The 22,591-nt window shown below is 40.9% G+C and overlaps 1 protein-coding gene across 13 annotated transcripts in view; it reads left to right on the top strand.

Annotated features, from left to right (window-relative positions):
* The window catches only part of MCF2L (MCF.2 cell line derived transforming sequence like), a 244,660-nt gene that overhangs the window by 201,386 nt on the left and 20,683 nt on the right, over positions 1-22,591 (top strand). For 8 of the 13 annotated variants that reach the window (XM_083168689.1, XM_083168698.1, XM_083168700.1 and 5 more), the window contains 12 exons: positions 5,262-5,328; positions 6,213-6,328; positions 8,120-8,189; positions 9,226-9,318; positions 9,403-9,495; positions 11,010-11,135; positions 11,648-11,869; positions 12,654-12,746; positions 13,113-13,191; positions 15,397-15,463; positions 16,800-16,915; positions 17,130-17,222. In XM_083168689.1, coding sequence (XP_083024815.1) covers positions 5,262-5,328; positions 6,213-6,328; positions 8,120-8,189; positions 9,226-9,318; positions 9,403-9,495; positions 11,010-11,135; positions 11,648-11,869; positions 12,654-12,746; positions 13,113-13,191; positions 15,397-15,463; positions 16,800-16,915; positions 17,130-17,222 — 1,235 coding nt within the window. The remainder of the gene's footprint in view (positions 1-5,261; positions 5,329-6,212; positions 6,329-8,119; positions 8,190-9,225; positions 9,319-9,402; positions 9,496-11,009; positions 11,136-11,647; positions 11,870-12,653; positions 12,747-13,112; positions 13,192-15,396; positions 15,464-16,799; positions 16,916-17,129; positions 17,223-22,591) is intronic. The other 5 variants (XM_083168692.1, XM_083168696.1, XM_083168693.1 and 2 more) reach the window with 3 other exon arrangements.

Here is a 22,591-nt window from a genome sequence, read left to right on the forward strand (position 1 = left end):
AGAGGGCAAGGTATGGCATAAAAATGTATAAGCTGTGTGAAAGCACCACAGGGTACACCCACAAGTTTAGGGTATATGAAGGGAAGGATTCAAGAATTGAACCGCCAGAATGCCCCCCCTCCCTCGTAGGTGTTAGTGGAAAAATTGTCTGGGATTTAATGCACCCCTTCCTGGATAAGGGTTATCACCTCTATGTGGATAACTTTTACACCAGCATCCCCCTGTTTAAGGCCCTTGGTTCAAGAGGTACAGCAGCTTGCGGTACTGTGCGTAAGAACCAAAGAGGCCTCCCAAAAACGCACATTGCCCAAGTAATGAGAAGGGGTGAAAGCAGGGGAATATGCACCGAAAATATGTTGTTGGTCAAATATAAGGACAAGAGGGATGTCCTTATACTGACAACAATTCATGGAGACAGTACCACCTCCATCCCTGTACGAGGTACCAGTACCCACACCTCAAAACCAAATTGTATCCTAGATTACAATAAGTACATGGGCGGAGTGGATCTTTCAGATCAGGTACTGAAGCCGTACAGTGCCCTGCGGAAAACAAATATCTGGTACAAGAAGCTGGCCGTGTATATCATCCAGATGGCACTGTATAACGCTTACGTGCTATTCCGTTCTACCGGCCAGAGGGGGACATTTATGCACTTTCAAGAGGAAGTCATAAAGGGCCTAATATTTGGGAACCAGCAGGCAGAGGGCCCCAGTACTTCTAGTACTGGCCCCCGTATTGTACCAGGGCAGCATTTTCCCAACGAAATCCCCTCCACTGCAAGAAAGGGCAGGACACAAAAAAGGTGCAAAGTTTGCTATAAAAAGGGAATAAGAAAGGAAACTATTTTCCACTGTGAAACTTGCCCCGACAAACCCGGCCTATGTATAAAGGAGTGTTTCAAAATATACCACACATCGATGGATTATTAGGTTCATCATTTCACAGTGCATCGGGGGTCTTGCTAATGCCACATAGCACCCGCCATTCATTCCACCAGAATCTGAGCTGCAAAATCCAAAAATCACTCCTTCCCTTCTGAGTCCTGCCATGCACCCAACTGGTATTTTTTGGTCACATGTGAGGCATTGCCGTACTCTGGAGAAATGGGGGCACAGATTTTGGGGTGCTTTGTCTCCTTCATTCCTTGTGAAAATGAAAAATTTTGAGCCAGAAGTACATTTTTGTGTAAAAAAATGTAATTTTTCATTTTCACAGCCCAGTTGTACCAAAATTGGTGAAACCCCTGGGGGTTTGAAATGTACACTATACCCCTAGATGAATTCCCTGAGGGGTGTAGTTTGCAAAATGGGGTCACTTGTGGGGGGGTTCCACTGTATTGGCAATGCAACATAGCACCCACCATTCATTCCACCAAAATCTGTGCTGCCAAATCCAAAAATCACTCCTTCCCTTCTGAGTCCTGCTATGCGCCCCACTGGTATTTTTTGGTCACATGTGAGGCATTGCCGTACTCGGGAGAAATGGGGGCACAGATTTTGGGGTGCTTTGTCTCCTTCATTCCTTGTGAAAATGAAAAATTTTGAGCCAGAAGTACATTTTTGTGTAAAAAAATGTAATTTTTCATTTTCACAGCCCAGTTGTACCAAAATTGGTGAAACCCCTGGGGGTTTGAAATGTACACTATACCCCTAGATGAATTCCCTGAGGAGTGTAGTTTGCAAAATGGGGTCACTTGTGGGGGGGTTCCACTGTATTGGTAATGCAACATAGCACCCACCATTCATTCCACCAAAATCTGTGCTGCCAAATCCAAAAATCACTCCTTCCCTTCTGAGTCCTGCCATGCGCCCAACTGGTATTTTTTGGTCACATGTGAGGCATTGCCGTACTCGGGAGAAATTGGGGCACAGATTTTGGGGTGCTTTGTCTCCTTCATTCCTTGTGAAAATTAAAAATTTTGAGCCAGAACTGCATTTTTGTGTAAAAAAATGTAATTTTTCATTTTCACTGCCCAGTTGTATCAAAATTGGTGAAACCCCTGGGGGTTTGAAATGTGCACTATACCCCTAGATGAATTCCCTGAGGGGTGTACTTTGCAAAATGGGGTGACTTGTGGGGGGGTTCCACTGTATTGGTGCTTTGGGAGTCTTGCTAATGCAACATGGCACCCACCATTCATTCCACCAAAATCTGTGCTGCCAAATCCAAAAATCACTCCTTCCCTTCTGAGTCCTGCCATGCGCCCAACTGGTATTTTTTGGTCACATGTGAGGCATTGCCGTACTCGGGAGAAATTGGGGCACAGATTTTGGGGTGCTTTGTCTCCTTCATTCCTTGTGAAAATGAAAAATTTTGAGCCAGAACTGCATTTTTGTGTAAAAAAATGTAATTTTTCATTTTCACTGCCCAGTTGTATCAAAATTGGTGAAACCCCTGGGGGTTTGAAATGTACACTATACCCCTAGATGAATTCCCTGAGGGGTGTACTTTGCAAAATGGGGTGACTTGTGGGGGGGTTCCACTGTATTGGTGCTTTGGGAGTCTTGCTAATGCAACATGGCACCCACCATTCATTCCACCAAAATCTGTGCTGCCAAATCCAAAAATCACTCCTTCCCTTCTGAGTCCTGCCATGCGCCCCACTGGTATTTTTTGGTCACATGTGAGGCATTGCCGTCCTCGGGAGAAATTGGGGCACAGATTTTGGGGTGCTTTGTCTCCTTCATTCCTTGTGAAAATGAAACATTTCGAGCCAGAACTGCATGTTTGTGTAAAAAAATGTAATTTTCCATTTTCACATCCCAGTTGTACCAAAATTGGTGAAACCCCTGGGGGTTTGAAATGTACACTATACCCCTAGATGAATTCCCTGAGGGGTGTACTTTGCAAAATGGGGTGACTTGTGGGGGGGTTCCACTGTATTGGTGCTTTGGGAGTCTTGCTAATGCAACATGGCACCCACCATTCATTCCACCAAAATCTGTGCTGCCAAATCCAAAAATCACTCCTTCCCTTCTGAGTCCTGCCATGCGCCCCACTGGTATTTTTTGGTCACATGTGAGGCATTGCCGTACTCGGGAGAAATTGGGGCACAGATTTTGGGGTGCTTTGTCTCCTTCATTCCTTGTGAAAATGAAAAATTTTGAGCCAGAACTGCATGTTTGTGTAAAAAAATGTAATTTTCCATTTTCACATCCCAGTTGTACCAAAATTGGTGAAACCCCTGGGGGTTTGAAATGTACACTATACCCCTAGATGAATTCCCTGAGGGGTGTACTTTGCAAAATGGGGTGACTTGTGGGGGGGTTCCACTGTATTGGTGCAACATAGCACCCACCATTCATTCCACCAAAATCTGTGCTGCAAAATCCAAAAATCACTCCTTCCCTTCTGAGTCCTGCCATGCACCCAACTGGTATTTTTTGGTCACATGTGAGGCATTGCCGTACTCGGGAGAAATTGGGGCACAGATTTTGGGGTGCTTTGTCTCCTTCATTCCTTGTGAAAATGAAAAATGTTGAGCCAGAACTGCATGTTTGTGTAAAAAAATGTAATTTTCCATTTTCACATCCCAGTTGTATCAAAATTGGTGAAACCCCTGGGGGTTTGAAATGTACACTATACCCCTAGATGAATTCCCTGAGGGGTGTACTTTGCAAAATGGGGTGACTTGTGGGGGGGTTCCACTGTATTGGTGCTTTGGGAGTCTTGCTAATGCAACATGGCACCCACCATTCATTCCACCAAAATCTGTGCTGCCAAATCCAAAAATCACTCCTTCCCTTCTGAGTCCTGCTATGCGCCCCACTGGTATTTTTTGGTCACATGTGAGGCATTGCCGTACTCGGGAGAAATTGGGGCACAGATTTTGGGGTGCTTTGTCTCCTTCATTCCTTGTGAAAATGAAAAATTTTGAGCCAGAACTGCATGTTTGTGTAAAAAAATGTAATTTTCCATTTTCACATCCCAGTTGTACCAAAATTGGTGAAACCCCTGGGGGTTTGAAATGTACACTATACCCCTAGATGAATTCCCTGAGGGGTGTAGATTGCAAAATGGGGTGACTTGTGGGGAAGGTTCCTAACTTTTAGCACTTATGGTGCCTAGAAACCTACATGGTGCCTAAAAAAAAATCTCATAAAAAGGAGGCTCCAAAATCAAGTAGGTGCTCCTTCTATTATGAAGCCTGTGGTTTGGTCAACGTGCACACTAGGGCCACATATAGGATATTTATGAAAACAAAAGAATTGGGGGAATCAATTTTTAGTCACATTTCTCTAGTAAAATGTACTGTGTTCCTTAGAAAAATGTATTAAAATTGAAACTCTGCAAAAAAAAAGAAATTTTGAAATTTCACCTACACTTTGTTTTAATTCCTGTGAAACACCTAAAGGGTTAACAAACTTCCAAAATGCTGTTTTGAATACTGTGAGGGGTGCAGTTTTTGAAATGGCATCATTTATGGGGGTGTCTCACATACAAGTCCCTCAAAGTCACATAAGAACTGAACTGGTCCCTAAAAAAATCAGTGTTTGAAATTTTCTTGAAAATTTGAGAATTTGCTAGTCATATTTGAAGCCTCCTAGTGTCCAAAAAAATGAAAAGGGGGTTGAAATAATGATGGCAACATAAAGTAGACATATGGTCTATGTTAGTTATTAACTATTTTGAGTGGTATGATTATTTGTCTCACAAGCAGAAAATTTAACATTTTGCATATTGCTAAATTTTCCATTTTTTCACGATATTTTGGTATTTTTCACAAAAAAACACAGACTGTATCGACCAAAATTTACCACTAACTTGAAGTACAATGTGTCACGAGAAAACAATCTCAAAATCACTGGGATAAGTAAAAGCAAAAAAAGTTATCCCCACTTAAGTGAGACATGTCAGATTTGAAAAAAAGGGCTCTGTCATGAAGGCACAAACTGGCTCTGTCATGAAGGGGTTAAGTAAATTGTGCCTACCATTTCATCAGTGGGTTCAGTTATGGGTGATAGGCATGACTGCACTGTTTGTCCACATAGTTTATGATTGCCACTGGGTTTTCATGTCATATTGACCATAAATAACCTGATTTGGCCAGAAACCCACAGCACCCTGTTTGGGAACCACTGGTTCAGTATTTCACATTAGTCCCTTCTCTTGTGGAGCTTAGAGTCTAAATAAGAAAATGTGGCCACTATTTACATAAATGCACAAACTGTTCTACTTTTATATGGCTAGAACATCAGTGTAGTAGATCTAAGTGCAGCAAGCCAAAATCCTTCTCTTACTGTTCTTTATTCTTTTAGACATGTCATGAATGAACTTATAGAGACAGAAAGAGTATATGTGGAAGAACTTCTCTCTGTGCTTGAGGTATGTTTGGTTTGCAAAATATGTTTACTGTAGTAACCTGCTAAGACTAATGCTCTGGCTATCTGGGTGTGGGACAATAACAGGTTCATGTGAAAAATATAAATCACATAGACCATGACTGAAGTAGCAGGTCACACATACAGATGTCTGCTCTCATTTTACCCGTGGATGGGTCTGCAATTGTGACTAGCCACGTAAGCTGCTGCCCATTTGCAAGAGTGTACTGCCCATACCCATTGTCACTGTGTTTTGTAGTAGATGCTCAGATGCAGCGGGACACTGATCTGTAGTGAATTTAAACAGAAAATTACAACTAGCTTCATACAATATAGTTAGGATCACCATGCAAATAGCTTCATGCGTAAGGTATCTGAAAGCAATGTTTGAGGTTTAGGGTTTGAGTTTTCTTGGCACGTGAAGACTTGTCTGTTTTAAATTCAGGGGGATTTAGCTAAAACAAATGATATTTTCAATGCACATCCAAATCATATGTACTGGTAGCTCGAAAGTGAAAAGTATGAATACGGTGTAGGTGGTTTGTTCAAATCCCTTGCTTGGAGTATTCTGAAAGTAAGTGGAAGTGTGGTATATACAAGTGTCTTTGAGATATACTCAGAGTTGTCCCCCCTTGGCTTTCCCCAAGTGTTTACTTTTGAGGAGTACTGCTACCCAAATTAACGGAGTATATGAGGATCAAAATGGCTGAAAGATGGGAGAAATTTCTAAATATAAGTTTGTATATTTTTGGAATTTTCCATATAACTAGAAACCTCCAGAAACCTAAATTTGCTGAATTTTTAAGGAACACTGTACAATTAGTACAAAAAGTACAGGCTGCAAGACAATGCTATTAAGATCTAATGATGGTTCTTACAATGTTACAGGGTTATGCTGCAGAGATGGAGAACCCCTTAATGATGCATCTCCTACCTCCAATGTTCCACAATAAAAAGGATGTGTTGTTTGGCAATATGGAAGAAATATACCACTTTCATAACAGGTCTGTTTTCTGCTTTTCTTTTTTCAATAATGGTAACTAGATGTAATTTCAGTAATCACCATAACGGATGAGGTGTAGGGAAGGAAAATGCTCTGTTTTACACTTTGCAGATATGCACTCGGTTCTTCACACTTTACTCTTAAACAGCGGTTCTCAAACTTGGTCCTCAGGACCCACACCGTTCATGGTTTCCAGGGAGGGTATGGGTCTTAGGCTCGACATTATGAAGGTCAACCACTAAAGGTCGACTGAGCTTAGGTTGACACATGAAATAGGTTGACACTGCTAAGGTCGACAGGGTTGGAAGGTTGACATTCAAAAGTTCAACATGAGTTTTGCATTTACATTTTTTTTGTCCCAAATTCGACGCAAGTCGACATGGACACTGTGTCAGTGTACCCCATCCCCTCGCATGGCTTGCTGCACTTAGCACACCATTATGTTCTCCCTCCATGCCCTAGTGGATGGTAGGATATGAAATATTGCCTGTTTTGCAAAAAAAATGGGAAACCTTCCCATTATCAACCTTCCAACCCTGTCGACCTTAGCCGGGTTGACCTGTTTCATGTGTCAAACTAAGCCATGTCCATCTTTTAGTGGTTGACCTACTGTAATGTATGTCAACCTTCATAGTGTCATCAACTTAGAGACCATATCCCTCCAGGTCACCCAGCAGCACTGTGTATCACCAAATATCACATTTTAAAAACGACTGAGTTGGAGAACCTATGTGATCTAAACAATGAATCCTGTTAGGGACAAAAAGCGATGGGGGCTAATACTATAAAGGAAATGTTCTGTTGATTACATAGTGGGCAATGTCTGATAATGGTGCACATGTTGTCCACTTTCGAAAACAGGAATTATGTCCCACACCCAGCCCAGCATCAAGTCCCATTGGATTCTGTTTGTTTCTGTTAAGTAGCAGCTAAAACTGTCCTAATGCCCCAAATTCTGTGTCTGTGCCAACTATTTCGACAAGGGCATCTCTCAGACGTTGAAACACTAAGGGGGTTATTCAAAGTAGGGTCACAACTGTCGGGCTTGCCCAACAGCCATGACCCTGTCCCGTTCTTGGTTTGCTCGACCGAGATTTTGCAGGCGAGATTCAATGTCCCGGCTGCCGAGCGCTTAGAAGGGGGCGTGGCTGCGAGAAGCGGCCAGGAATCGCCGAGCTGCGGCCGGCAGCTCGACAGTTCTCAGCAGAACGGGCCCGACTACTTGAGAAGTCAGGCACGTTCTGCCAAGATCCCGGCAATGCTGTCAAGGAAGACTGCATTGAATAGGGCCCAGCCGCCATTTCCCCGTCGGGAATGGTGGCAGGGGATTGAATATCCCCATAAATCTTAAAAATGTGTTATTTTAATGTAGGCTAGCTGGGCTGTAGTTCATTCTGTTAAACCAGGGCATGCCACACTTTATTGGGGATATTGTTTCCCATCTCACAGAAATTGCCCCCGCAAAAACATTGCTGCGGCGGGTGAAAAAATAACACAGGCGTTGCTGAACCTGTGTGTTTTTGGAAGAACTCGTGCTTTTTATTGGGTAATCCAAATTGGATACCCTGATGAAAAACATTGTTTTTTTTTTTGCACACAATGTTTTATCGTGGCTAATTGGATATTGTTGTTTGTATTTAATTATTTGTTTTCTTTGCGGTTACTGGGTCTACTTTACATATTTTCACTGTAATGCTCATTTGTCTTACATTTTTGCACAAATATTCCTTTTTTTTTTTCTTTCTTTTTTTGTAACAGTTTGTAATCCAATATATGTGCATTTATTCTTTAGAATCTTCTTGAAAGAGTTGGAAAATTATACAGACTATCCAGAGCTAGTAGGAAGGTGTTTCCTAGAAAGGGTAAGTCTTTTATATGAACAGGCAGCCAAGCATTGAGGTATATTTAGTGTAATAACATATATTATCATGCCCCCTCTGGGCGGGTAGCGTAGGAGCCGACACTGCTCATAAATGTATGGGTAATCTGTAGTTACTCTGTTCTTCGTTTACTGCGAAAGATGACGTAGCAGCTGATGGAACCCTGCTGGTCATTTGCTTCTACACTTATTATATGATATAATTATTTCTGAGAGCTTGTGTACATTTGCACTTTGTTAGTAAATGATTCCCATAGCATACAAATTATATGTGCAAACCTGACATCATAATAAGGCCTTGCCGCATTACATGAAAATACCGGCTTTTGCCGATGGAAGGGGGCGGGGCTATTAATGCTGTTTAGCCCCAACCCTCTACACCAGAGCTGCAAATACACTGATTTACTCCCTATCCTAGCCTCTTCAATAGGAAGTGGGCAGATGCTACAAATCTGCCTCCTCTTCTGGGGTTGCAGGGAACAACCCAAAAAATCAAGAGTCTCCCTCAACTTCTGTAAGATTAGGCAAGTATGCTGAATATACAGCATATGGTCCAACCATCCCGATGTTCCACCTGCATGCCGCAGTGTCCAATGAGCACATCAAATGCGGAATGAAAGTGTCTTAAAACCTTTCGATTCTATTTTGCGTTTATAAGCAAAATCAAATCGAAAACCTGTCAAAATCGAAGCGTGTGCACACCCCTTAAGAGTAAGAATACATGTGCCAGTCTTGCTTACACTGTAGCTATGTTTTGGAAGGGGGTATTTCCTACAAAACCATTATAGATATTCAGAGCTTTGTGAATCTCCCATGATAAGTGCAGTCATGGAAACGTGTTCTTTATTCTTGATTTATTTAATATTCTTAATTTACTTCTTGCATTGTCAATGCAATAATGCTGTACTGTATGTATCAATGTGACCCAGGGAACAAACAAACTATACAGATAAATACCTTTATATGTAAGTGATTAATAAAAATTGTCGTACCCACCAGACCATTTCTCTTGAACTTAGATGGAGGACTTGCAGATATACGAGAGGTACTGCCAGAACAAGCCCAGGTCAGAGAGCCTGTGGCGCCAGTGCTCTGATTCCACTTTTTTCCAGGTAACTAGAGTGCTGTGCTGTTATTGGTTACTGCTAAGGTGACTGTCTAAGAGTGACATAAATCCTGCATTTCTGTGGCTGCAGGAATGTCAGAGGAAGCTGGATCACAAGCTGAGCCTGGACTCCTACTTGCTGAAACCAGTACAGAGGATAACAAAGTACCAGCTTCTACTGAAGGTACCAAATGCTGCTAGGACATACAAAATAAGTGCAGTATGCCTAAGGTACACACATGTCAGGTGTAGTGTGAACACTTTTCTTAACCAAATTGTAATAATGTATGTCTTACAATCCAGATATTCTTAGGAATGTGAGTGTAGAAAAATGGTATACAAGGGCTTTATCGCTTACTGTGTAAACAGATGTGTCCTCATACACCAGGCTCACAGAGAGCATCCTGTTTGCTCAAATTGTGCATCTTCATTACAAATAAAACAACTGGGAGCGACAACATCCACTCTGCTAGATTACACTGATAAGTTTGATGTGCGACAATTGCATATTTGTGTGGAAATGAATGTGTATAGAATGACACAACTTTTTCTAACACCTAGTTTTGCTTTATCTGCACTGTACTGTATTTTAAACTAATCCCTGTGCAGTTAAAACCGCAGCCTGGTATCGGTAGTACATTCTGAGTGGTGTTTCGCCACATCTGTGATGCAATAAAAATGCACAACTGAAGAAAAAGATAGTATACTACACTAAAGGTTCCCATACATGGTACAATATTTTGGTGCGTTTTGAACTAGATTGCATCGCATGCGATTTGCCGGAGCGCGCATCGCATGACACCCTTGCATCGAGTATGGGCACCTTTATCAGTGTGGCATGTAAATATAGATAATAGTTGTATGAGGATGCAATCAGTAAGTAAATGATGCATATTTGAGGGGCCTATATAAAAGAATCAGACACAGGTTTAGACAAATTGAATATGCAGTGTATTGTCAAAATTGGAATCTGTCTTTTCAGAATAGATTTTGAGACCGATTTTTCCGTCACAGAATATTTTACGTGCTTTAAAACTAGATCTGTACCACTATGCCTCTTATGGTTTACTAGTGTTACAAAAAACAAACATATCAAAAGTATTATTATAAGAAAACACATTCGAATCCACAAAGCTCACCTATACAGTATATGAGAAATGACTCCTAGAAAATGTTACCACAAACATAACAATAATGTGAGAAACAGATGCAGTTCAAAATAGGAAAATGACTGTACAAACTTGCTTTTTCGCAGTAATCGGAAACTTTGTCTTTCCTATTCTGTCCAGACTGCATATAATTTGCTTACATCTTTGTCCTGTTTTGACGCCACTTATCAGGTTGCAGTTGTTGGAAAATTTTGACTCAGCCCTTTGAGTGCCAAGCAAATTTGTCAAATTAGGTGTAAAAATTGCCAAGCAAACCTTTTTATTCATCATAGTGACCTGTAAGGTTTACCTTTTATATAGGGGGGGGGGGGATTCTAAAAAATATATAATTTTTTTTTTGTTTTTTTAAATTACAATTAATATAACAAATGTGAGCGACCCTGGCATTTTTAGTAGATATTTTAATCATCTCTCACAGATATGTTTTGGCACTCAAATGGATAAGTATCCATAAATGAGATGCAAGGTTACTGAGCTACTTTTCAGTGATGACCTATCCCTATCACTGAATAACATTTGTGTGATCCAGGAAATGCTGAAGTACAGTAAGAACTGTGAAGGAGCAGAAGATCTGCAGGAAGCATTGGCCTCTATTCTTGGCATTCTCAAAGCTGTCAATGACTCTATGCACCAAATAGCCATCACTGGATATGAGGCAAGTGATTACTGGCCACAAATATATAGTATTTATACTGATGTGTATTGATTTCTATAAAGTACCCAAAAGTCAAAGTGGGCTGGAAAAGGGCTATACTATTCTCTGTTTGATACTTTCAGGATTAGGTGGAGATGTGTCAAAACTTCTGAAGAGGAAAAAAAATGGGTGTAGCTTCTCCACTTCTTAGCTTTGAATGTTTTTTACAACCCCCCATCTGCCTAAGTTTAAGATGACTCACTGTAATGTAGGAATGGAGTAATTGGGACATAAAGGAGATGCAGAAATGTGGAGAACCGTGTTTTGTATACACTGTCTGGTACAAGTTTTATGACATTTTTGGAGGCTGAAGTTTTAGTCTTGTATGTTTCCTCTGATCATCATTAAAACATAAAAATATATATACTTTTTTTTATTGCTGAACAACCTATGAATGTGAAACTTATGATGTCAGTTCTGTGCAGAAATTTACTTACATATATTATAATGTGGACTCTCACTCTTCATTTTAGGGGAACCTGAATGACCTTGGCAAACTTTTGATGCAAGGGTCTTTTAATGTCTGGACTGAACATAAAAAGGGCCATTCAAAAGTAAAGGATCTGGCAAGGTTTAAGCCCATGCAGAGGCACTTGTTTCTCCATGAGAAGGCAGTGCTGTTCTGCAAGAAAAGAGAAGAGAATGGGGAGGGGTACGAGAAGGCCCCTTCTTATAGCTATAAACATTCCTTAAATGTAAGTCTCTACACTGTGCACAATTCTACTTCTGTAATATAGACACTTCTAGCTAACCATGTCATCAGTGCTCCCATAAGGACTTATGGGGCCTACACATGTAGTGATATTCAGACGTTTTCTGTGTGATTTTAGTTAATTTCCCTACATCGCTGTGTGTGTAGACCATACCGATGTAGATGTGCGGCCCCACGCATCACTATCAGCCGCCGATTAATAACCTGCACGGTGGCTATTAGTCGGTCAGGGCCAGTGTTCTCAGCGGAGAACACTGACACATCACTGAGCGACCTAGCATCATTCAGAACGCTCTCATACACACATCGCTACATGTGTAGGCCCCATAAGATATGTACAGTTTATTATCAAGTGATAAGTCCCTTTTGGAGCACATTCTTTTTATGGGGAAAGCTGTGCAGCTAAACCGTTATTTGGTCTTCTCTCTGGAGCAGATTACCTAGAATTATACTTTGCATTTATTTGTTTTTATTATTAAGACGACTAGCTTATAGTGAGTATGCTTTCAGGATAAATATACTGGTTGACATTTCTACTAGGTGCTTTCATTTTTACATGTGTAATGTAAATAGTGCAGTTCTAGCTTTCACCTGATTTAAGACTAGTTCAGTCTAAGTTTTGTTTGAAGAATTATTAACATCTGTCGCAAAATTTGTGTTTGAAGAAGATATTTGGAGGTTGCAAACATTTCTATAGAATATGCATGTAATCCGCGCTGTAATGTAATAATAAAATGAATGAGTGAACTTGCTGTTTCATTTATTAGATGACATCTGTTGGTATAACGGAGTATGTGAAAGGGGACAATAAGAAATTTGAAATCTGGTACAATGCGAGAGAAGAAGTTTATATTGTGCAGGTACTGTTATTATACTGTAGATTATGATGCACGTAGTCTACAAAGATCGTGCATGTGGTGGTCATGTATGTGGGGGCACATGTGTACCATACTAGAAGTTGTAATAAAGCACTGTGTGATTACTTATTTGCGGATATCATTGAAAAAAAAAAAATATCCTGTAAAAAAAAAAACCTCAAAGTAGTATTACAAGTACTATTTCTGGGTCATAACGTAGGATCAACTTCCAGTATTCACAAGTTTGTGATTAGTAAAACAGTAGATTAGATTAACAGGTGTGCTACTGTACTTATTATTTAACGGCATATATGTCAATCCTGTTGTTTTCTTTTTTTCTATTACGAGATAATATTGTACTTTTAACAGGCTCCAACAGCTGACATAAAGGCCACATGGGTAAATGCAATCAGAAAAGTGTTAACTAGCCAGTTACAGGCATGTAGAGGTAAATATTACCTTTTCTACCTTTCTGCTTTATACATTTCTTTGTCTAATGTATATTTTAAAGATGTGTCCACCTACATCTGTGTGCTACAAATCACTCTACACATAATGTGTGAGCTCCATGTGACTCAGAAGTTCCAAATGTCTTTGTGTGCAATTTTTTCTTAATACAGTCCATCTTATTTGTAAAATGATGCTAATGGGATGCACACACAGCATCTGCTGTATAAAATGATATGCAGTGCATGACCGGGTGTATCTGTATATGAAATGCTACGTTACCGTGTTTTCCAGTAAAACACTGTTACGTAGCAATTCTTATGCAGATACTGCTGCACTGACATACAGAATGTAGGCATCCTGAAGATCATTTTAATCAGCAGAAGGTGCTTGCATGTGCATTCTACACTGTTTAGTGGAAAAACATGCATTGTAAAAACACTTGACGCTACCGGGTCATGGCATGGCGCGACCTGAAGCGCTGTTTACTGTGCAAGTAGGCTACATGCATATCGACACATATGTACATTGTGCAGTGACGTCCTACTGCAAATGACACCCTGTGCATCAATATATATAGTAAGCGCTGCTTTGCCACATTCTGGCAAGGGGTGTGGCATCTTACCTGAACCACTGTTTTGTCTCTGTGGGTATCTGGTGATGCTGGGCTGTACCCGGAGTCCAATAAGTGCTGCAGTGCTGGCTCCTACACTGTGACAGGAGCCGAGTGACACTTGAGTGTGGCCCAAACCCCTTCTAGTGACGCCACTGATACTCCCGGGTACATGTGTAACTAGTTAGCTGCCATTTTCTTTCCCCTTTGTCTTATGCATCAGTGCAGCCACATGCGGTGGTCAGTTCTAATTACATCAGCATATTCAGTCATGATGGGATCACTGACCATTGATAGGTGGACTGTAGTAAAGATACTCTTTTTTTACTTTACCCCGTTTTCTCACTTTACGTTCTTGTTCCCACCCCTGCTTGGAAGCACACTTGTGTTTGGATCTAAATTAGTTGCTAACCTTTGCTGAAATGTGACTTTGCTTAGATACTGATTTATAATACATTGTTCATTTTTGCTGCTGGAGACACTGGGTAGTATTCAATGCGGCCGGCGAGGGGGTTAAACAGCTAGGATTGCAGAAAACCAGCGATCCTCGCTGTTTAACCCCCTCGCCAGCCGCTCGCCATATTCAATGTACTGGGGAAATCCTCGCCTCACAGGATCGAGAGAATTCCCCAAAACAGCGAGAACCGCGGCTAATGCAGAACATCCGCTGTATTTAACCGCGAGTCTCGCTGCTTCTGGAGCCGCATACGCCAATTCCCCCTCGCTCAAAAAACGTAGCGAGGGGGAATTGGTGTATGAGGGGGCTGCGTTGAATACTGACAGGGTGAGTGGTGACAGCGAGTAGGAAGCCCTGCTCGCTGTCGCCGCTCGCCCACGGCATTGAATACCCCCCACTGACATATATTTGAGAATTCTGTCCTATAAGAGTCAGCTTATTGTACAGTCCCCTGCCTTGCGCAGGAATGAGAATGTTTGTTGACAAATCCGGTGACAACCAAGTACTGTACCAATACGCATTTCAAGTTGTAATGGAAAGGTGGGTTCTGTATTAGGCAAAGAGCATGACTGGTGGCTCAGGTAACCATTTCAGACGTGGCAGTGGGAATCCAACATAATAAATCAACAAAAGATGTCTACATACATCCCTACCGCAAACAGTTTGGGCTCTATTTGTGGCCCAGATCATGAGACGTCATACATAGGTTTCTGATTATGCTTGCTATTCATGTATGTGGTCAGAAGTGATATTGAGATGCTGCATGTAGGGTTAATAAACATTGAGTTGTTACAGATGTGTATATTAAGATTAAACAAATGTATTTTGTACTGTGTACGTTCCGCTAGGTTATCTTGGAAGGACAGACAGCCAGTTACTGAATGACTTTATGTATTGTATTCATGTTAGGTGCCCTAAGCCCATGCTTTCTAGTCATAAGTGGATTCTGCACACACTGGTGCTGGGTTACATCACAGGGCACATGGTTTCAGGCAGCAGCCATACATGCTTGCTTAATTATCAGATGTTCATATGGCTGGGTTACAAATAATGTTCTCTTCTTTAAATCTTTTACCATGCTGCTTAGTACCTTGTTTGCAGATGTAAATTATTTAGTATTTGGTTTGTGTTTGCAGAAGCAAGCCAACACAAATCTGTGGAACAGACCAACAGCTCTCCATTGCCTACTCCATCTAGTACCAGGTGAGCACATTTGTGTTTATTTTTTAATGTTAATAACTGCTAATGTACATTTGAGAAAAGGTGAAAAAGAAGTATAGTATTTGTCTAAACCAATAAGCAAATCTGTGTTGTGCTCAATGGTAGAAGGGGAATAGTAGCACTTGGGTGTGTGTTGTAGGTAGGGATGCCAATCTCAGCATTCAGGATTAGCCTCCAGATGCCACGCCACACTGTGTTACAGGTGGAGCGTGAAGGCGCTGGGCTGTGCAGCAAGACCTCTAACATCACACCGCACAGCTGAACAACCTGGTTTCTGGGCAGCCCTGAGCCGAATGGTGCTGTGCTCAGTGCTGCCTGGCAAAAAAAAGAAGCATGCCCATTTTTATCTTGAAATCCCAGCAATTATTTCCCTAAATTGTGGGATTCCACTGATCATAGTATTGGCATCCCTATCAGTAAGGTATCTCTACTGGCAAGTGTTCAGTATAACATGGGTACCAGTAATATTAAATAAAAGCTACTTGTGTATTATCACGGCGCCAGTGCGCACGGATCGCATTGTATGCAAATTGCATATGATTTGCATTAGCACACCCCCACTATCCACGTCAGCCCGAAGCGTGGCGAGCCCCACGGAAAACGCTGATTGACATGTATTCCCACGCTTCGAGCTCGTTTTACGCGGCCCCACGCAGGGCTTGCTGTGCTCGCCGCGCTTCGGGCTCATTTTACACGGGACTCAATGAGCTCGCCATGCTTCGAGCTCAGTGGCTCGCTGCACTCACCACACTGTATAAAATCAACTCCTCACCGACATGGATAGTGAGGGTATGAACAGGTCGGGAGGACGCGTACCGCTGCGCTCGCCACGCTTCAGGCTCACGTGGATAGTGGGGGTGTTCTAAATCACATTGTATGCAAATCGCATGTGATTTGCCTACAATGCCATCCACACACGCAGTGATAATACACAAGTAAATAAAATCACCCAAGAGCAGCATTAGCCCAATATTGTGACAACTGTTCTTCCCCTCCAGACAGTATCATTGCTGTGCCATTAAGAATCCAAATTTATTGTTGTACTTCTATTGGAGTGACAATGTTCCTGTAGAACATAGACAATAGAAGAGTGTGGTAGAAAAGTATAGATGTATGGTGTTGCTTGAGCGGTAAGTTGGATGACTTAGGGAGCCGCTTTCTGTATGGTACACAGAATACTGAACACTTGCACACTAGAGATATTCTACACTGCACACACCAATCATCCTAGCATAGTCAGATCTGAGCACTTATCACATAACCCCCAGCAATACCATTAGATCTACTACACTAAGTATATTCTATTTTCTATTTCTAGTCCTCTGAGAAGTAAATCTGGAAAAATCAAAATATTGGAGGAAAGAAAAACTGAGCCTTTAATAAGCCCCGACTCCCCTTCTGTAACATTACCAAAGTATCTTGAAAAAGGTAAAGGTGAGTTGAGTGTCTTATGACTTGTGCTGTGTGGGTGTTGTAGTACTGGACAGGCAGAGGGATGAGGGTGTAGAGGTAAGGCTTATGCATAGCTTTAGGTTCTTGCTTTACAGAAATATATTCAATTCTTCTTCTCATTTCCTGCTGCATGTATGTGCGTATGTGTATTCCACAGAAGTCTATTTCTCTTGTCTGCTGTGTCTCTCATTTCTAGATGGCACAGTTATTAGCCCTACCTCAGAATCTTCTTCAGTTTCAAAAAAGCGCTTCACTTTGCAAGGCTTTCCTAACCTCAAAACGCAGAAAGGTAATTTATAGCCGGCCAGATGCTATGCACTAACCATTTTCAATTTCGCTCTCCATCATCACCTACACAGTGAAGGCTTCATTGATAGGTTTTTTCCCGCACTTAGAGTAAATGTAGCCTAACTTTAGTTTCCAGTCATTGAGCTTCCCATGAAAACTAATTGAAAAAATGTTCTATATTAAATACAGTAGAAAGGCTTTTCAAGTTAATTGTCAATTACACAGATGGAGCACTATTTATTTGTGAAGCAGATAGTCTGAAAAATATGTACTGGATGGTGCCTTATCCATTCCTTGCATTGACGTTTTATTGTCTCATGTAGCCTATAATTAATTTGCACCTCAGACTGATTCGCGCATGATAGATCAGTGTAACCCAGTAAGGTAGTTTTGTTACTTCCAGGTGTCTGTCTTATGCAAATAAAATGCAAATTTTAAAAGAGTAAAGGTGCCCATACATGGAACAATTGTTGGGTGTGATGAGCTGCACGCTCCCTTCACACATCTCGTAGCACAGCTGTATGTGCTGTACATACTTTTTGTACTAGATCTCATCTCATTGCATTGCAAAACCTATGCAATGAGATGCGATATTGTATACAATAATTGTACCGTGTATGGGCACCTTGAGAAGTTCAGCGAATTCGAATCACATGAGACCTGTCTCACTGACTGGGCTGCATTTGTTGCAGTTACATACAAAAACACTCTTAAGGTGCCCATACACGTTACAATTATTGACTCCAATATTGGAGACAATATTGCATCTCGGTTTTGCGATAAGATCTAGTATAAAAAGTATGTTACTATACTCAACAAAAGATTACCTACCTCCATGACGCCCCTCTGTCCATAAGGAGTGATGAGTAAGAGTGAAAATCTGCCTGCAAAAGCTTTTTCTTTTACATATGCAAAGAATGGATATAATAATAAACAACACAGGTGTACTTCTATATCTCAGTAAGCCAGTATGTATATACAGACGTGGACAAATATGTTGGTACCCTTCTACAAAGAACCCACATTAATCTCTGAATTAAATTGAAACTGGCAAAAGTATTTGATATCCGCCAATGTTTATTCTGTATTTAGTAGACTTTGCATTTGATTTTTGTTTCAGCAGAATATTTAAAATAAATACAACAAATTAAAATGGCATGGACAAAAATATTGCCATAACCTAATATTTTAGAGGTAATCACTGCAGGCAAGCACATATTACATATAGTTATTAGTAAGTGTTTAATACTTTTAGTATTCTGTTGAATCAAAAATCAAATGATACTCCTGCACCTGTCACCAGGTAATGTGGCGCACTCTTCCTGCAGCTGTCTTAGGTTAGATTGGGCCTTCTCTACTCTGCATGTTTCAGCTTTCTGCTCAATAACATTCAGATCAGGGCTCATAGAAGGCCACTGGAGAATAGTCTCGGGTGATTAGTCGTGCCAACACAGCATGCAGTAGCGGCCCCAAAATATAACTGAGCATCTTCCATGTTGTCACGGTAGGTACACTTTTCTTTTCTTTGAAAGTGAATTTTTTTTAGCCACAAGCATACAGTATAGGGCTTATGTCTCAAAATAATTTTTGACTCATCTGTCTAAATGACATTCCAGCTTGTTTCAAGTTTTCTGTGGCTCGTTTTCTATCATTCTCATGATTGCAGCCATGTCTAGGGAGGTTGGCTACAGTCCCATGGACATTAAACTTCCAAGTCTGAGGCCATGTTTTTTTGTTTTTACTTGCGCCCAGTATGCAATCAAATTCCTTCTGGACAGTGGGACTCATGGTTCCTCTTCACAAACTGTTCTGTAAGGTCCAGTGTCACCATCTTGAGCTCAGGCTTTTGGCAGTTACGTTACTATGCTCGTTAAGCTGGCAGCTCACAAGAGAGATGAATAAGCGAAGTAGCTTCCTGCACCTTCCGTACCGGAACCTGTGCAGGACTTTCATGTTGGGGAAGGGTCTCTCTCTGCTCCCCATTGAGGAGCCTGCTTGGGTATATTCAATGGAGCATTTGGCTTTTTTTTTTTTTTTTAAGTTCTCTGAGGAACTATGTTGAATGAATTCACTAAAACTAATCCACCCAGGATTCCTTTAGAGGACTTTGAGTCAGAGGAAGAAAATGATAAGTTCTGGATAGGTTGGAAACCTCATTTGGTAAAGTGATTGAGGATTTGGTTATGGTGGAACGCCAGTCCAGAGAATCTCAGCCGGAGCAGGTCTCTGGCCACACAATTCTTGGGTCATTATGACCAATGATGCAAGCTTTCTGAATTTGGGGGGTGGTGACCCTTCACCAGCAGGGCCTTTGGTCTGCCCTTTACCATTCACCTTGCACTGACCAGCTATAAGCCGATTCTCACAGGCTACCGTCTGTATCCGACCAAGCAATGCAACACCTGCAATATATTAACCATCAGGGGGCTACCAGGAGTGCCAGCACAGTGGTAGAAGCAGCATGAATATTTCTTGAATAAAGGCATTCAGGCCAGCAATATAAACCAAATTCTTACCCGGTTTGGGAATTTGGGAGGCTAACTTTCTCAGAAGGAATGTTCCATGACTTTGCCATGAATTTTTAGCCTGAAACATTTTCCATTATGTCAGTTTACCCTGTTGAGAGCCAGGAATCCTGTTTCTTTTAGAAACGAACACAAAGTTTGAAGGATTTACATTCTGAGGTGCAAAAGAAAGTGTTTGTACTTCCCGATTCCTTGCTTTCTTTTAGGAAGGTTGGAGGAGGGCCTCCACCTCAGTTCTACTTTTGAGTTTTCCTTCCATGGCCATTTTGTTTTCTCATGGCCATTGCAATAGGCCGCCATATTTAATAGCTTTGGGCCTTATCTTGCAAGTTTTTCTTAAGTTTCTGTCTTTCAAGCCAAAACTTGTTTTGTCGTTTCACATTAACCAGAAGAGATTTTCCATATTTCAAGAATACCAGAAGATTTGGTTTCACTAAATGTGATCCAGTCTTTTGGCCTGTGCTTGGATAAAACCCAGCTTCAGCGCATGGATTCTCTACTGTTGCCAAATGGATCTCTGTGCACACTGTCAGCGAATTTTACCAATTTTCATGGGATACATATGGATGACTGGTGGTCAGAATATCGGCAATGGCATCCCAAAGGAGGCAATCCCGACAGGGGTCAGGGAGGTAAATTTATCCATCCATTTGTTATTCGACCATGAAGATTTTTCCGACAGTTAAAAAATGTATACTTGGATTGAAAAGCTTTAATGTAAATTTAACTGAAATTCATCAATTTTTTTTTTTTTTTTTTTTTGAATGGCCACATTGTTGGCTAAAACACATGGACAGGCAAGTTTAATACACCCATAGTAGCTTAATAACTGCCAGCTTACAGTTCCCTCAGGACATCTATGGGTCAGTATCACCAGATCGAAACCAAGAGAAAAGGATCTAACAGTATCACAGTTTCTTTGCTTCATTCTATGAAATACTAAAGGCATGCAGGTATAGTGGGAACAGCTTTTCATTTCATCACTTTTCAGGGGGAATGGAGCATTGTTTCAGTGAGCTGTACGGGTACCAACAAAATTGCCCAGGTCTGTTATGCTGGATGACAACATAAAGGTAGAAGTTGAGGCATGCTGTTCTTATTCGCAGAAGCACACATTGTATTTGTCATTTTTGAAAGTGGTTATTACCTAATCGATACTATGTGTTGTGTTTTTATTTATTATGCTGAATCATCCATTTTTTTTAGATGTTTAACAAGAGTCAGTATTCCGTGTAGGCATATATAACCTGATTATGTACATAGATGCAGGCTATATAATTTCTCTACATGCTTCATGCATGTGACTGCAGAGGCTCTCTGCATGTGACAGGCTTTGTTTTATAATGCACTTACTGTGTGGCAGAAATGTTGAGTACAGTGTAGTAGGTATGCGTATACTCCTGTGTAGTATGCACATTTTATTTATTGATTTACAGTTTCTTATATAGTGCAGTAAATTCCATTGCGCTTTACAATAGAAAACAGTCATAAAACAAACGGGGTAGTAATAAACCGACAGAGGTAGGAGGGCCTTGCTCACAAGCTTGCAATCTATAGACATCAATTTCTCTACCATTTACTAATGGATTAATGCTTTCTGCTAATTCATTCTTTCTAGATTTATTAATACATGCACTAATAATAAATGTCTGTTTCTTTCTATTTGTTCACTACAAAAATGTGTTCAAACTTGTTGCCTTTGGGTTCTTCTGGAATGATACATAGCTGTTTTATGTTGGCAATTGAAATAAATATTACCGTGTTGGTGCTTCTCATTAATGAATCTATTAAATTCCAGAGTAATCTCAGATGTGAAGCAAAACACCCTTTAGACTGCTTATTCTTGCATTGAGCAATGTGTATCGTGCTTCCCAGTGCTAGGAAGATCTCATGTTCCCGCAGCCAATCAGCAATCCCCTGCTTCTAGCGTCTTCCTTCCATACTGCTAATGCTCTATAGTGGAGCTGGAGTGTTGTGGGCAGGCGGAGCTATTATAATACATCTGTAGGCACTGTTTGAAAAAGCCAATGCATTGTTCAGTATGTAGATGGCGCCTTCTGATAACCTGTGAAACCTTTGTTTATAGGAAGTAATAACATGCTATTGAATACCTTATATAGCAGGTACCTTAACTATAGCAAATATGGATGATTAATACAGTCATGGTTTCTTTTATTTATGAGATGTCAAATAATGTGAGTGGTTATCATTGCTGCTCCAGAGGTACTGGAAGCAACCATTCACACTTGCTGCCTTTTTTTCTGAACAAGAATGGCACCATCTGTTTGGCTGCCATGCCCTAAAACACCTTTCCTACATATTAACCAGTGAAAACGGTTTTACACTTCTTCCCAGTGCAGTTCTACAGATGTAGAATACATTTCCCCTAACAGGGTATGTAGTCTCCAGATACTAAATGTCCCTAAACTGTAAATTACCAGTTGTCCATACTGTAAGAGTACTAGAATCCAAATCCTGCAAATATGAGAATAGCCATCAGTAGCAGCCACCAGTCTTGGGCTTGTGCATGGAGTATTTGAGAAACAACGCAAAGTTGCAAGAATACACTAGAACTTTGTACACTGTCTTCATTGTTTGCTCTTTACTCAATGAGCACTTCCATGGAACACCATTAGATTTCATTAATGCTTTTGAATGTTGAAGAGCACTTAAAAATTGCATGCTGGTTGGAGATAGTGTGCACAGAGAGTGTGTGCTCAGATTCCTTTTTTGGCATGTAAGACTTCTCGGGGTACTGAGACACTATTATTTGAAAACTACCAATCATCCCATGATAACTCAAAGGTATGAACTGTGCACATTTAACATTCTATCCTCTCCAGAC

Source organism: Crinia signifera, chromosome 2 (genome assembly GCF_055691185.1).
Source record: "Crinia signifera chromosome 2, ASM5569118v1, whole genome shotgun sequence".
Lineage (NCBI taxonomy): Eukaryota > Metazoa > Chordata > Amphibia > Anura > Myobatrachidae > Crinia > Crinia signifera.